Consider the following 12738-nt stretch of genomic DNA (forward strand, 5'->3'; position numbering starts at 1 on the left):
TCACAGACTTTTTGTTCTTTTTGGTAAATTTTCCTTGCTTTTGGTGCGTCTGACCACTGCGGTCACTAGAAAGAAAATAATTACAGCTGTCAATCCGGATTAATTACACTTTCTTTCATATTTGACATCCTGTCATGCTGAATTTGCAGAATGAATGCGCAGCGTGTGGAAAACCAGGGATCACATTTCAGACAGCCTCATGCAAAGCGAGTGTTGTGATTTATCCTGCAGCCCCACACTCTGGTTATCTCTCACTGGAGCTGTACCAGGAACTGACGGATTGGATGGATAAAGTTAGAAGAAATTTCTGGACACATTTTTCATCCAGCCAGTCTTCAGACAGAATTCGGCCTTCTGATAATGATGAGACGAACTACAAATGAAAACGCAAAAACTTTAGGCATGTTTAGGGTGTTCCCAATTCATTCAGGAGTCCTCTGCTTATTTGTGTGTGTGCGTGTGTGTGTGTGTTATCAGCAAGGCTTTGTCAGCTATCAGTTTCACTCAGCCTACGCACGTCTCACAGTATTATTTCCCTTTGGAGTGAGCAGAGGCCGTACACCACAACAACAACAATGGAGATAAACGCAAGTCTGCCGCTCTGCCACAATAACACCCGTCACGGTGAACTGCAGAGTGAATGAGGAAGGATTTTCTGAAACCGCTTCACTTTTAAACTGTTTCTTTCTGAACAAACATGAAAATAAAAAGAGAAAGCTCTCCAAGCGGACAAAACACGTCCTTTCTCTGCTGGACTGAGGAATCTCACTGCCTTGTCCTTAGAGACGGGGTCAAATGTTGCGTTGGGCCACCGAATGAAAATGACTTCCGTACAGTCACTGGTATTTTTCCAAAATCCCTGATTATTTATCAAGGATGAAGAAAAATCTTATTATGTTTTATCTGAAAAGACACAACTTTCGTTGTGTTTTCGGTGCTGGGACCCACTGAAAGCGCAACGTTTGCAAAAGTGAAACTTTTCGAAAATGCTCCAACTCAGTCTCCGTGGAAATGAGGAAAGAGGAATTTTTCTAAAACACTGCTACTGAGCATGCGCGACACGGCCGTAGTAAATGAACTGCAACATTTTCAAAACGTTGTCGTGTAAACACGAAACATTTTTGAAACAAAAATGCAAAAAACGATGCAGAAACGCTGTCGTTGAAGCAGGGCCCAAGGTTGCTAATGCTGATCATAGCGACAAGCATTCTTCTTCTGGCAGTATTCCGGAGTTTAGCGAAACAATAACAGGTAAGACCACAGTTACTTGGGAAAGTGTTAACTGTCAGCTGAGTTAAGGTCTTCATATCCCTGTGCTCAAAGTGCAAGTTTCTAAGAAACCAGAGGGAGAGTTGACATTAAAAGCTTGTCTTTTTCCTGATTTTAACAATATGTTATTAAGACAACATGAAGTAAAATGAATTCTCATTTCTGTAAAAATAGAATTTTTAAAGCAAATATAATAATGGCAAATTCACAATTTTTGAAAGACAATAAAACCCAATTCCTAGACTACTTCAAAAGGACTGTAGGACACATTATGAAACGATCACACACAATTTAAAAATATAAAAATACTGGCGTTCAACCACGTTTCATTACTAGGCTGGAGACAGAGTGTGAGCAGCGTGAATAAGCTGGAACATCACTGTGTGAATTTTGATTTCAAATGTCTATTTTACCTGAATTTTAGCAGATCTAAAGTGAGGAACCTTAATTATTGCATCTGAAATGTAATGATATGAGCAGATTTAGAAATCGGGTTGGGACTGGGGTAAAAATTTAAGAAAAATAAAAGTTTATCTGCTCTTCACACTCACACCTCTCTCTACGTTTACATGCAGCCAATAACCCTTTTCAAACTCAAATGTTGGCAATAACCCAATAGCGCGTGGCCATGTAAACACTCGCCAAAACCTGGAAAAGCTCATTTTGAGATTTGTAAAACCCAATAAAGACCGCTGGGTTACTCCTTTTCAAACTCGAAAGTGCCGCCGTGTAAACAGATAACGAGTTAAGAGACATTGTTTTTGGTTCTGCGCACGCTCCCATCCGCAATGAATCATGGTCTTTTGAGTCCAGCAACGAGTAGGCGCGAAACTCACCACACTTTTGTCTCTGTGAGGCTTCCATAACGCACAATACGAACTGTTATTCTGAGCGCGCACGTCGCACAGGCTTCCTTCTGAAAGTCAGCCATTAAATCATGAACAACAGAACAACCGTTCTGTCTGCATTCTGTCTACAGAACGGAGTCACCGCAGCAGTCTGCCTCTGCAGTCCAGAGGAGGAGGTTGCCAGATCTGTCGATCTAGCCTGTAAAAAAATCTGAAACTCGTAGAAAGCAGGCCAAACCTCCATCTCGGTTGAAAAAGCACATTAAAACCGTATTTGTATGATAAAAAACACGTCATAAACACATAATCATTTAATCAACCCATCCAACGTCCTCAAAAAAAGAAGCTTGCTTTGGCAGAAACCCCACCCAATCTGGCAACACAAAGCTGCTCCGGTCAGAGCTGTTTTGTTTTGAGAACAGCATGACGTGCACCGTGGTTTGGAAAGGGAGATCCCGATTGAATGCGCTGACTTGTAAACGGGGTAACTCTCTATCTGTTAAAGCATGTAAACGGGGTTTTCTTAATGTTTCAGAAACCCAGATATTGACCTGAACCCGAATTTTAGCTGCATGTAAACGTAGTCTCTGCTGCTCTGCTTCTGTTTTCTGATGCATTTTAACGGAAAGCTTTTTCTTTTCGGTGCCATTTTTCCTGCTCCGTCAGAAGGTTTTCTGTGGTAACTTAGCAGCCTTCTGCTGTCAAACAGTGACATCTAATGGCGCTGGATAGAATGCATCAACATAGTACAAGACCAGCCAAACTACTCAAATAATTATACGTATCGTCCAGAAAATACAGTAATGAGCTACCATCTAATCTATCATGTTATTTGAAAACATTACGGAGGACGAATAATTAAATGAGGTGACGTGAAAATGTGACTGAGTGAAACAGAAAAGTTGTGTTTAATTAAAAGAACGAGAGCAGACCGGATGACGGTAACACAATCACTGAGAGCTGATTAACCCCGACAGGGGAAGCAAATCAAATGAGGAGCGCCCGTAAACACACACACACACACACACACACACACACACACTGGGCTAATCATCAATCACAACAGCTCTGAGCACAGAGGGCAGCGACAACACGAGTTTATGTTTGACAATGAAACCTGAGTAATGCCTGAACAACAACGTCACAATGGAGGGAAATGATGGATGTGAGAAAAAAGACCTTTTCTGTCATGTCTTATGTAACTGAACAGCTTTGTCGCTGTTTTACTAAACTCCTGATCATCCAACTGCAAACAAATGAATCAATGCGCTGTTATACAGTCACATTCATCATCAGAGTGAAAACAGTACAGAACCACTGCTATGTTGATTAAACTATACTTAATTACAAGTGCAGTACATCCCACATAACTACTCAGAGTACTATTTCTAAATTACATTAAACAGCATTTCATTATCACCAGCAGGAATTTAACAGAATTTACTAAAGCCATTCCTCAGACATATAATTAAATATTTCTTTCAAATAAACTATCCAAATCTACTGCAGTAAATTACAGGGTCAACCTGTACCTAAGTATCTACGGATACATATTTGAAGATAATATTACCGGGAATAAAAGTATGAAAAATGTAAAGATTCCATTGAATTCCTTCAAAATAAAGAAGATTTAAACAAAAAAAACACTAAACTACAGTAATAACAGTATTTGTGTCAAATCACAGGAGTAAAGCAAGAAAAAGGTACAAATTCCTAAAAAAGTATAAAATTACCTGAAAATATACAAATAAAAGTAAAGAACTTAATAGCAGAAACCACAGTATTTTATATTAAGGGTCGCAAAGTGGATTAAAAAATGTAAATTGTACCAAAGTATGTCCACTACTTGAAAAAAACCATTTATAAAATAAAAAGTATGCAAATAAACAACTAATTAAAGTAATTAGAGTATTTCCTGCAACAGGCAGCTTCTTGAAATCAAACTGAGGAAGAGTAAAACGACATTATAGATATATACTGATAAAAGCAAGTTTGTAAATTTTGTAATTCACTGCTGCATGACACCAGCCTCTGTGTGTGTGTGTGTGTGTGTGTGTGTGTGTGTGTGTGTGTGTGTGTGTGTGTGTGTGTGTGTGTGTGTGTGTGTGTGTGTGTGTGTGCGTGCGCGTGCGTGTGTGCGCGGAGGGCCCGGCGGCTCCTCCACCTCATCCTCCCCGCGTCCCCACAGCCTCTACCGGGCAGGTTCCACCGGGACGCCCCGCTGAACACCGGGCGAGCGGAGCCGCCGGGGCACACACACCGCGGGTGGGCGGATGAGGGGCGGATGGGTGCACGGATGCGGGGACGGACGGACGGCCTCTGGGTGGAGGAACCCTCCGCCTCTCCATCAGCATCCTCCAGCTAGCCGGAGCCGTGCGGCGGCGGGTCGTACCTTCCAGAAGCCTCGGTTCCCGCCGGGACGCCGCAGAGCATCGTCCTCCTCGCGCCTCTGCTGGTTCCCTACGCGGACGGAGGAGACATGGTGCTCCTCTTCAGGATGCTGTTTTTGCTTTTTTCAGTCCCATTCCTGCCCGTGTTCCTGTGGCGGTGACGCTCACTTCCTGTTCACATCATCCGGGGGGGGGGAGGCAGACAGGAGGGGGGGGGGGGGGGGGGGGAGGCAGGGAGGGGGGAACAGCCGCTCCACATCCTGCTACATCCCAGCGGTTTTATCCATTTTATCAAAAACCGCTCAATAAGAGGGGAAAAAAGACAAAAAAAAAAAAAAGCAAAACAGAAAGAAGGACAAAGATAAAGGCAAAAAATACTACATAAAAGGGACGGGAGCGAAAAACAAAAATAAGGAAAAAAGGTGAAGGGTAAAAGAAACAAAAAGAGATCAAAGAAAACAGGCAGAAAAAAATACAAAAAAATGTAGGTCAATCTGTACGACATACTGCAGCTAGAAACTGAAAATCCATCGGAAAAAAAGAAACCTTTAAAAATATCCACAACAGCTAACAATGTAATAATAATATAAATGTGTACCTTTACTTAAAATTAGTAATATTGTTCAGGTCATTATATGTTTTATGGCTCCAGACACATTTTATTTGGTGGAAAATCATGAAAACAGCTCTCCTGGTCATAAAAGTTACAGACTAATGCCCTGTTCTCTGGAATGCATCAGGGATCCATTATTTGTGCTGAGCAGTCAGGAGATCGCAGAAATGAAACGCTCGTCACACACACATCAATCCGGCCTGCAACCAATGGTTCAAACAACTAAACCTAAAAAGAACTGTCAGAGTAACCACACTGTATTCAATCACTGCACTCATAATGGATGAAAACAATGTACTGTTATCAATAAGAAGTGATATAAATTGAACAAATGTATCACATTTAGACAGTTTTAAGCATTTAATCATTAAAAATGTGAGATTTTAGTGAGTTCTGCACTTAACTACAACACAGCGATGTTCGTATTTTTACTTTTGACACTTTAAAAGGGTTATAGGTAGGTGTATTTGACCCTTCAGAAACTCTTTGAAAAGAGCGATGGCAAAGTGAGTAAAACTCTCAATTGCGTATCTTTGATAATATAAATCAGTTTGTAGAATCAATACTGAATAATGTATTAAGTCCACTGGTTTCAATCCATCAATCTTTGATTAGAAGAACCCGGATGAGCCAGAGATGGTCACTTTACCAGTAAAGGATTCATTTTAATCAGTGATCAACCCTGGAACAAAATGTTTTACTGCAACTTCTCCTGTTTTCCTGGACGAACAGCGCCACCTACTGATCAATGCGGGTAATTTCACTCAGAATAGTTTCAAGGTCTGAAAAGAAGATAAAGTGAGCTTTAAAAAAGGAAAATAGGTGATCTACTGCAGTGATTAAAGCTATAACTGTATATTTATTGGCTGATGATTTGTTTTGGGTACATAATCTGTTTCCATCATTAAAATCCTTCCCGGTCTGTAAAGTCTGCGGCTCAGCTTTGATCCAGGTTGCTGTAGAAAGCCGAGTCTCTGCGGTGCTGCTGCACCGGCATGTTCCTCCTGGTCCGGCTCACTTTGTCCAGGTCCACCTCCACCAGCGCCACGCCCGGCTCCTCGCCGCCGCAGTCCCCCAGCACCTCCCCCCAGGGGTCCACCGCCAGCGCGTGGCCGTATGACGAGCGCCGCTCGTGGTGCCGGCCCACCTGGGCCGCCGCCAGCACGAAGCACTGGGTCTCGATGGCGCGCGCACGCAGCAACACCTGGGGGATCGGAGGACGTCAGCTCGGCCTCACGCCGTGATCTCGTGACCTTTGACCTTTTGGTCAACCTCACCCACCTCCCAGTGAGCCGCCCCCGTCGCCACGGTGAAGGCCGACGGGTAGGTGAGGACGTCGGCGCCGTGGCGGAGCAGGGCGAGCGACAGCTCCGGGAACCGGAGGTCGTAGCAGATCCCCAGGCCGACCTGAAGAAGAAGAACGTTACAGACATCCGCTCTGCTGAGAGACGGCGAGCGGAGGAGGACGAGCACCCCACCTTTCCGATGGGGGTGTCGACCGGGGGCAGCAGCGAGGGTCCCGGCACGGTGAAGGAGCTCTCCTTCAGGGAAACTCCTTTCTCTGGAAGCTCCACGTCGAACAGGTGAGACTTCCTGTAGACTGAGGTCAGCTCCCCTGCAGGAACAAGAATGATGGGATATTAACAAGCATTATGTGTTCCTGACCTCTGACTGCACGACGATACCTTTGTCGTTGATGATGATGTGGCTGTTGTAGATCCGCCGGTCCTTCTCCCAGTCGGGTCCTCGCTCGTGGAACCCTCCCAGCGACAGCCACACCTGCAGGTCTCTGTAGAAAAGAGAGGAAGTCAAAGAAACTGACCTATACGTGATGTTTAGATTCTATCAGCATCCCTCCGGGCTCGGACCTGGCCAGCTGGCTGTATCTGCAGATGATGTCTCCCTGCAGGCTCTCGGACATGTCCAGCGTCTCCTCCCGGCTGGAGCCGATGTAGTCGAAGCCCTCGGGCAGGAAGACCATGCAGGCCCCCCGCCGCCGGGCCTCCTCCACCAGCCGCCGGCAGGACGAGAAGTTGGCCTCCTTGTCCGGGGTGGAGGTGACCTGGCAGACCGCGGCCAGCGGGGGACGGGAGGCGGACATGCTGCGGGCAGGAGGACGCAAATATTATTGGATTCAGAAGCTGGGAGAGAAAGAAACAACAGGTTATCTGTGGTTGATCATTAACAGCAGGAGTTACTCAGTTTTATATTACTGTGAACAGCAGAACCGATCAGACTTGAACTTCACTGACTCTCTGCTGGAAGTGTGGCTGAAGACATTTAATCATGGAGAATGATTTACCAGCACTGATCATGTTCAACACAACAACATGAACTCCACCTGCTGTGCAGCTGGATGGTGTTCCTCAGGGTTTGGATGGAGGCCAGGTGCTGCGCAGATCCCAGAAGGCAGCTGATCCTCAACATTGGAGTCACTCAGAGTCACTGGGAGCCTTCAGTCAGTGTTTACAGCACAGAGCGCAGGACCAGGAAGAACCCGGCTCTCTCTCTCTCTCTCTCTCTCTCTCTGTCTGTGGACAGGAACAGGACAAATAAACACTCCAGCTCCATCTACTGGACAACTCCTACAACACTGGAATAGAAGAGAATAATTGATCCCAGATCGAAATTCTTTAAGTTTTCTAACTATTATCATCGTTACTACAGTGATGATGATGATAATATTAATAATAATAGTAGCAGAAGGGAAAATAATGAATAACTCAGTTACAAATTAGAGAATCTCCCCTCTTGTATTAATAAATCAAGAAAAGTTGAAAACACGCTGTTTTAAGTACAAGTGTCCTGTGGTTTAAGGTGACTAAAAAAAACAAAAAAAACTAATCAATCTAAAATATCTTGTGGAAGGTGCTGATAGTATCAGCTGATAACTGCTACACTGCTCCCAGCAGCCACAGCCTGATTTCAGTGCTCGGGTCAAGGCGTGTCCCATCTGTGAAAAACCAAGTAAATATACAAGACTGATAGAATGCGCAAGTCTACACCTGCACGATTGACAGACCGGTCTCTGTCAGCCACGCCCTCTGGGCGCCATTTTGGTTGTATTGCAGACACGGACAAAACAGAGTAGCTAGACAGAAGCACAGTGAGTTTTACTAATTTCATCAGAGTATATAACAAATTACCAGGTTTACGGCATGAGTGCTTACAAATATGGATGAAGAAAACATTAAATCGCTAAAAAAGTAAAACTGTCAAGCTTCTTGTTTTGTTAGTAAACTTATTTCCTACTCACTGTTTATCTACACAAGATTTTTGAAGTGTAATTAGTAATGTAATGTTCATTATCAAAACTAACAGTAGTCACTGATGTGCTCAAGAGAGGAAAACAGTCAAGAAGATTTCAGAAATGTCGCTGAATAACTTTTTTAATTCAGGTTTAAATCATGTGCAAAAACATAAAACTTTGCTTCCACAAATAGTACAAAGAAAAAACTTCCAAGTGTCTTAACTACCGTATATACATATATATATATATTATACATATATACACACACACTTCATCATCATATATTTGTCCACCATCCATGTTTCTAAACTGTGGCTGGGCAGTGGTTTGTCAGGACACAGCACACAGAGACAACCTTATCCAGCATTGTGGCTTCTTCACCTTCACATGGGAGGATCATGCTGACGGGGATGGTTCCCGTCAGCATTCTATACTTCTGGCAAACATTTCCCATCACCATTTTAACATGGCTCCTCAAGTGAGCCATTTCTCTGGTTTCCTCCACACTTCCAGCTGCTAACTGACAGCGGCCTCCAGTGAGTTCTGGGAGTTTGACCTCTGCACACAACATGCCCGCACGCTCCTGGATGCCAAAGCCTCTGTCAGCCAGGACGATGTCTCCAGGTAGCAAACAGTCCAGGAGATCACTGTTCAGGAGGACGTGTTTGTCGCTTGTGCGGCCTCCCCAGCCTTTAGATAAGAAAGAAATGGCTCCCCTGGGCGTGATGCCGATTAAGTACTTCATCGTGTGGCTGTGCTTGCAGCTGGAGAACATCTGGGCACGTGTTTCCAGATCGGAAGGTTTCTCAGTGGAAATTTCAAAACAGTCAATAATTACTGTCACTTTCTGTCCAAAGGCGTCCACGAACTGCTGAGACATCGCTTTGAGCAGAGTGTCTCTGTCTGGCCCCATAATGGCATGGCTCAAGTTTGTATAAAGAAAAGACACCATGTCGTTAAATGTTCTGTACACCGTCTTTGGGGAAACGCGAAACAGATGAGCCAGGTGCTGCACAGGTAGATCCAATCGGAGGCGTATGAGGGTTAACAGAAGCATCTGACAGGGAGTGAGGATTTTCTTTTGATCGGACATGAGAGGCGTCAAAAAGTGGAATAATGACATAAAGGTTCCCAAGTTTGGCAGGCCGGTATAGTACTTTACTTTTTCATCATCCTCTCCAAAGAAACCATCAGACATCCTGCACTGGTCAAGCTCACGCCGCAGCTTTCGGTTTTCTTCCAGCAGGCGGTTTACCTCGGCACGCCTGAACACACACAGGTCACACTCAGTCCGTGTGACATCCTGACCTATGTTGTGGGTCTCATCTTCAGTCTTCAGCCGATCGCCTTCGTCTCCAGCCTCATGTGTTTCATCTTCAGTCTTCAGCCAATCGCCTTCGTCTCCAGCCTCATGTGTTTCATCTTCAGTCTTCAGCCAATCGCCTTCGTCTCCAGCCTCATGTGTTTCATCTTCAGTCTTCAGCCGATCGCCTTCGTCTCCAGCAGCAAGCATCCCCTCCTCACTCCGTTGCTCTTCATCAGGCTCCTCCTTCTTGATCTGCACCTCTCCAATGTCTGCATCCTGGTGGACCCCCATCTCCGGTGTCTCTTCCTGTAGCTGCTCCTGTTTAATAATTGGTCTTTCAGAGCGTGCAGTGTTTGTCAGTGTGACAAACGAGTGTCCCATATGTAGGGACGGCGCCCAGTCCGGGTCAGTCTCCATCATTTCATATGCTGGTTGACCTGCAATCACATGTTAGGTTTTTATTTAGAAAGCATTGAATGCCCTCGGGCTATATAACACATATACATATTAACCCGTTTCTACTGCCCTCCTCTTTGCCTGTTTACAAGAGAGGCTAGCTAGCTAGCAAGCTACATTAGCCAATGTGAAAACAGTGACTTTGTTATTCAGTAACACTTCTTATTCAAAAAGTCTCTGACTCACCTTTATGAAAATGCCGAGAGCAAACTCGCATGAAGGGAGATATGGAGTAGAAAGTGAGGTCCTTCCGCCTCACCGCTGCCACCCAGGCCTCGCGCCGCCTCTTCGTGATTTCTTCGATCTGCGCTCCGTAACCTCTCTTCCAGGTGGGAAACCGGAAAAAGCGCACACTGTAGTCCACCTTCCTGCCGTCTCTTCCGTGCGACTTGGCGTGGCAGCCTACCACACAGCACCAGTGTCCCATTTTATCGCAGCTAATGCCGCACGCAGAAGACTTGTTTACAACGAGCGACCATCCAAAATGGCCAATCCACCCACATTGCACTGCGGCTGTCTTAAGCGTACGTCACCTGACAAAGAACGAATCAACTTATTGTTTTAAACAGTGTTTCATACTACTTAAATGAAACAAATTGAAATTATATAAAGTAATCCAAATCCAAATCGAATCAAACAACATTTAAAAAAAATGTTTATTTTAGAATTAATTCCGACTGGATCTCTACACAGGCAATCGCACAAGCCGCCCTTTCACGTCCTGCCGGGGTCCTTCGCAGCAGCCCCGTTCAAGATGGCAGCCAACAGTAGCAGCACGGGTAGTAAATCCAGCTCCGGTTCCGGTGGGAAACAGCCCGGCCCGTCAGCGGAACAGGTACCTGCACCTCCACTCCGGCTCGCTTCGGTCCGCGCGGCCCGGCTTGGTGCACTGGGGCCGGCTCCGGAGCGGCTAGCGGCGCCGCCGTGTCTCCAGGCTGGCCGGGGCTAACGCTAGCTTCCCCACCGCCGTCATTCTGCTTCCTCACCGCTCAGCGACAGGATGATTTATCATTTAGTTTATTCAGTTACAGACCTGCACGGCTGTCTGTGCTCGTCTAAACTGCCGGAGTCTGGAAATTACTCCAGTTATAATCGGAGGCAGTAAACGTGCACACGCCCGTGCAGTGGATGGGCAGGTCTGCCCACTCACTCACTGCAGAGGCTATTTTTATCACAGAGCACCAAACACGGAGACCACCCACTCCCACTGATCACTAGTAAATTTCATACTGATCAGTCACAGTGTCACTGTTTGAATTCTCTAGAATATATTGAGATGTGGATTTAAGATGGGCAGTTCCTCACAGGTCACTACTGTCCCATCAGCTCCTAACGTAGCTGCCCAGAAATAGGATGAAAATAGTGTCAAATATGAGGCTTGTGGGCAAAACTGGTATTTTGCATGAGAAAGTATCACTAAAATAGGCTTCATGTTGAGATCGGAGTCATTTTTTTCAAATTTATTTGGTTTAGTTGCTCAGCATCAAGGACGGTTTTGCTCCTCAAACAGGGAGAATAGGGCTGGGATGTGTAATGAGCGATCGCATCATTTGTATCTGTGTTTCAGGTGGTGGCCACGTTTCAGAGGATGCGTCAGGAGCAGCGCAGCATGGCGTCCAAAGCTGCGGACATGGAGATGGACATTACCGAACACAGGTGCTGCTCCGCTCGCCTCCTGTCATTCCAGAATTCATGAAGGATTTTATCGGCACGTTGTTGTGACTTTTTTTCTCTCATCATTTTACTAATATTCCAGCTTAGTAATCGACACCCTGAAGGAGGTGGATCCTTCGAGGAAATGCTTTCGTCTAGTGGGAGGGGTGCTGGTGGAGAGGACTGTGAAAGAAGTGCTGCCTGCCTTGGAGAACAACAAAGAACAGGTGTTTGATTGATTTTCAGAACAGAACTACATTGAAATGAAGCGAGGCTGAACTCTCTTCCCGGACGCTTCATATTCAGTTAAATCTGAGACAGATTTTTTCTCGTCTTCTGTTCACAGATTTCCAAAGTAGTGGAGGCCCTCAACACACAGATGCAGGCAAAAGGACGGGAACTCACAGAGTACAGGGAACGCTACAACATCCGGCTGGTGGGCGAGGGCGAAGGCGAGGCGCAGAGCCAGGCGGCTTCGGCGGCGGCGTCCTCCAGGGACAGCGAAGGAGGCGGGTCCAAGAGCGGAGCCGGCGTTTTAGTCTCGTAGCTCGCCAGCGTGGACGGCGGCGGCGGTAGTAGTAGTAGGGCCCCTTCTGATTTCTGCAGTACTGAAAGCGTAGACGGAGTTAAGGAATGCGCTGAACTCTTCAGTGAATACAACACTTTGTACATTGTAACAGTGCACGAACGTATCGGTGTGAATGTTTGTGTCGGTCAAAATTTAAGTCTTTTTTTTTTTGTCCTACGTTTGCCTTTCAGACTTTTTTTTTCATTGCTGAAATACTGTCACAATTAAAAGAAATACCAACATCTGTGTGTTTGTTTAACTCCTGATTCAGGGATCTGGACCAGCTCCCAGCTGTTTTTCTGACATGTCATTTTTATTTTTTTCCTTTAAAAAGGTGCATTTTCAGAATTTTGCAGCAAAAACCTTTTCAAGGAACGAGGAATTT

At 45.4% G+C, this 12738-nt stretch overlaps 4 protein-coding genes across 4 annotated transcripts in view; 1 reads left to right on the plus strand and 3 right to left on the minus strand.

Moving 5' to 3' along the window:
- clcn3 (chloride channel 3) overlaps positions 1 to 4645 on the minus strand; it is a 31123-nt gene extending 26478 nt beyond the window's left edge. Inside the window, 1 exon segment of the mRNA XM_030084153.1 lies at positions 4510 to 4645. The gene's annotated coding sequence lies outside the window, so the exon portion shown is untranslated.
- A 471-nt stretch (positions 4646 to 5116) lies between these two features.
- LOC115385845 (deaminated glutathione amidase-like) lies at positions 5117 to 7880 on the minus strand. Its single transcript, XM_030087923.1, has 6 exons — positions 7462 to 7880; positions 6989 to 7222; positions 6806 to 6909; positions 6599 to 6735; positions 6402 to 6527; positions 5117 to 6324 (listed from the first exon to the last, which is right to left on the minus strand). Exons 1-6 carry the CDS (start codon positions 7545 to 7547, stop codon positions 6058 to 6060), a joined length of 954 nt encoding a protein of 317 aa, XP_029943783.1. The 5' UTR covers positions 7548 to 7880; the 3' UTR covers positions 5117 to 6057.
- A 132-nt stretch (positions 7881 to 8012) lies between these two features.
- LOC115385843 (uncharacterized) lies at positions 8013 to 10685 on the minus strand. The gene is made up of 2 exons (XM_030087921.1): positions 10319 to 10685; positions 8013 to 10113 (listed from the first exon to the last, which is right to left on the minus strand). The coding sequence occupies exons 1-2, from the start codon at positions 10557 to 10559 to the stop codon at positions 8675 to 8677; spliced, it is 1680 nt and encodes a 559-aa protein (XP_029943781.1). The 5' UTR covers positions 10560 to 10685; the 3' UTR covers positions 8013 to 8674.
- A 179-nt stretch (positions 10686 to 10864) lies between these two features.
- On the plus strand, positions 10865 to 12599 carry LOC115385846 (prefoldin subunit 2-like). Its single transcript, XM_030087924.1, has 4 exons — positions 10865 to 10967; positions 11700 to 11788; positions 11889 to 12012; positions 12132 to 12599. The coding sequence occupies exons 1-4, from the start codon at positions 10887 to 10889 to the stop codon at positions 12330 to 12332; spliced, it is 495 nt and encodes a 164-aa protein (XP_029943784.1). The 5' UTR covers positions 10865 to 10886; the 3' UTR covers positions 12333 to 12599.
- The last annotated feature ends 139 nt before the right edge of the window (positions 12600 to 12738 follow it).

This window comes from Salarias fasciatus, chromosome 3 (assembly GCF_902148845.1).
Source record: "Salarias fasciatus chromosome 3, fSalaFa1.1, whole genome shotgun sequence".
Taxonomy (NCBI): domain Eukaryota; kingdom Metazoa; phylum Chordata; class Actinopteri; order Blenniiformes; family Blenniidae; genus Salarias; species Salarias fasciatus.

Coding starts and splice junctions, on each gene's coding strand:
- LOC115385843 (XM_030087921.1), bottom strand. CDS start 10,559: ATGGGACACTGGTGCTGTGTGGTAGGCTGCCACGCCAAGTCGCACGGA. Junction 10,114..10,318: donor CTCTCGGCATTTTCATAAAG/GTGAGTCAGAGA, acceptor ATGTGATTGCAG/GTCAACCAGCATATGAAATG.
- LOC115385845 (XM_030087923.1), bottom strand. CDS start 7,547: ATGTTGAGGATCAGCTGCCTTCTGGGATCTGCGCAGCACCTGGCCTCC. Junction 7,223..7,461: donor ACCATCCAGCTGCACAGCAG/GTGGAGTTCATG, acceptor TCCTGCCCGCAG/CATGTCCGCCTCCCGTCCCC. Junction 6,910..6,988: donor AGATACAGCCAGCTGGCCAG/GTCCGAGCCCGG, acceptor TCTTTTCTACAG/AGACCTGCAGGTGTGGCTGT.
- LOC115385846 (XM_030087924.1), top strand. CDS start 10,887: ATGGCAGCCAACAGTAGCAGCACGGGTAGTAAATCCAGCTCCGGTTCC. Junction 10,968..11,699: donor CCGGCCCGTCAGCGGAACAG/GTACCTGCACCT, acceptor TCTGTGTTTCAG/GTGGTGGCCACGTTTCAGAG. Junction 11,789..11,888: donor ATGGACATTACCGAACACAG/GTGCTGCTCCGC, acceptor CTAATATTCCAG/CTTAGTAATCGACACCCTGA.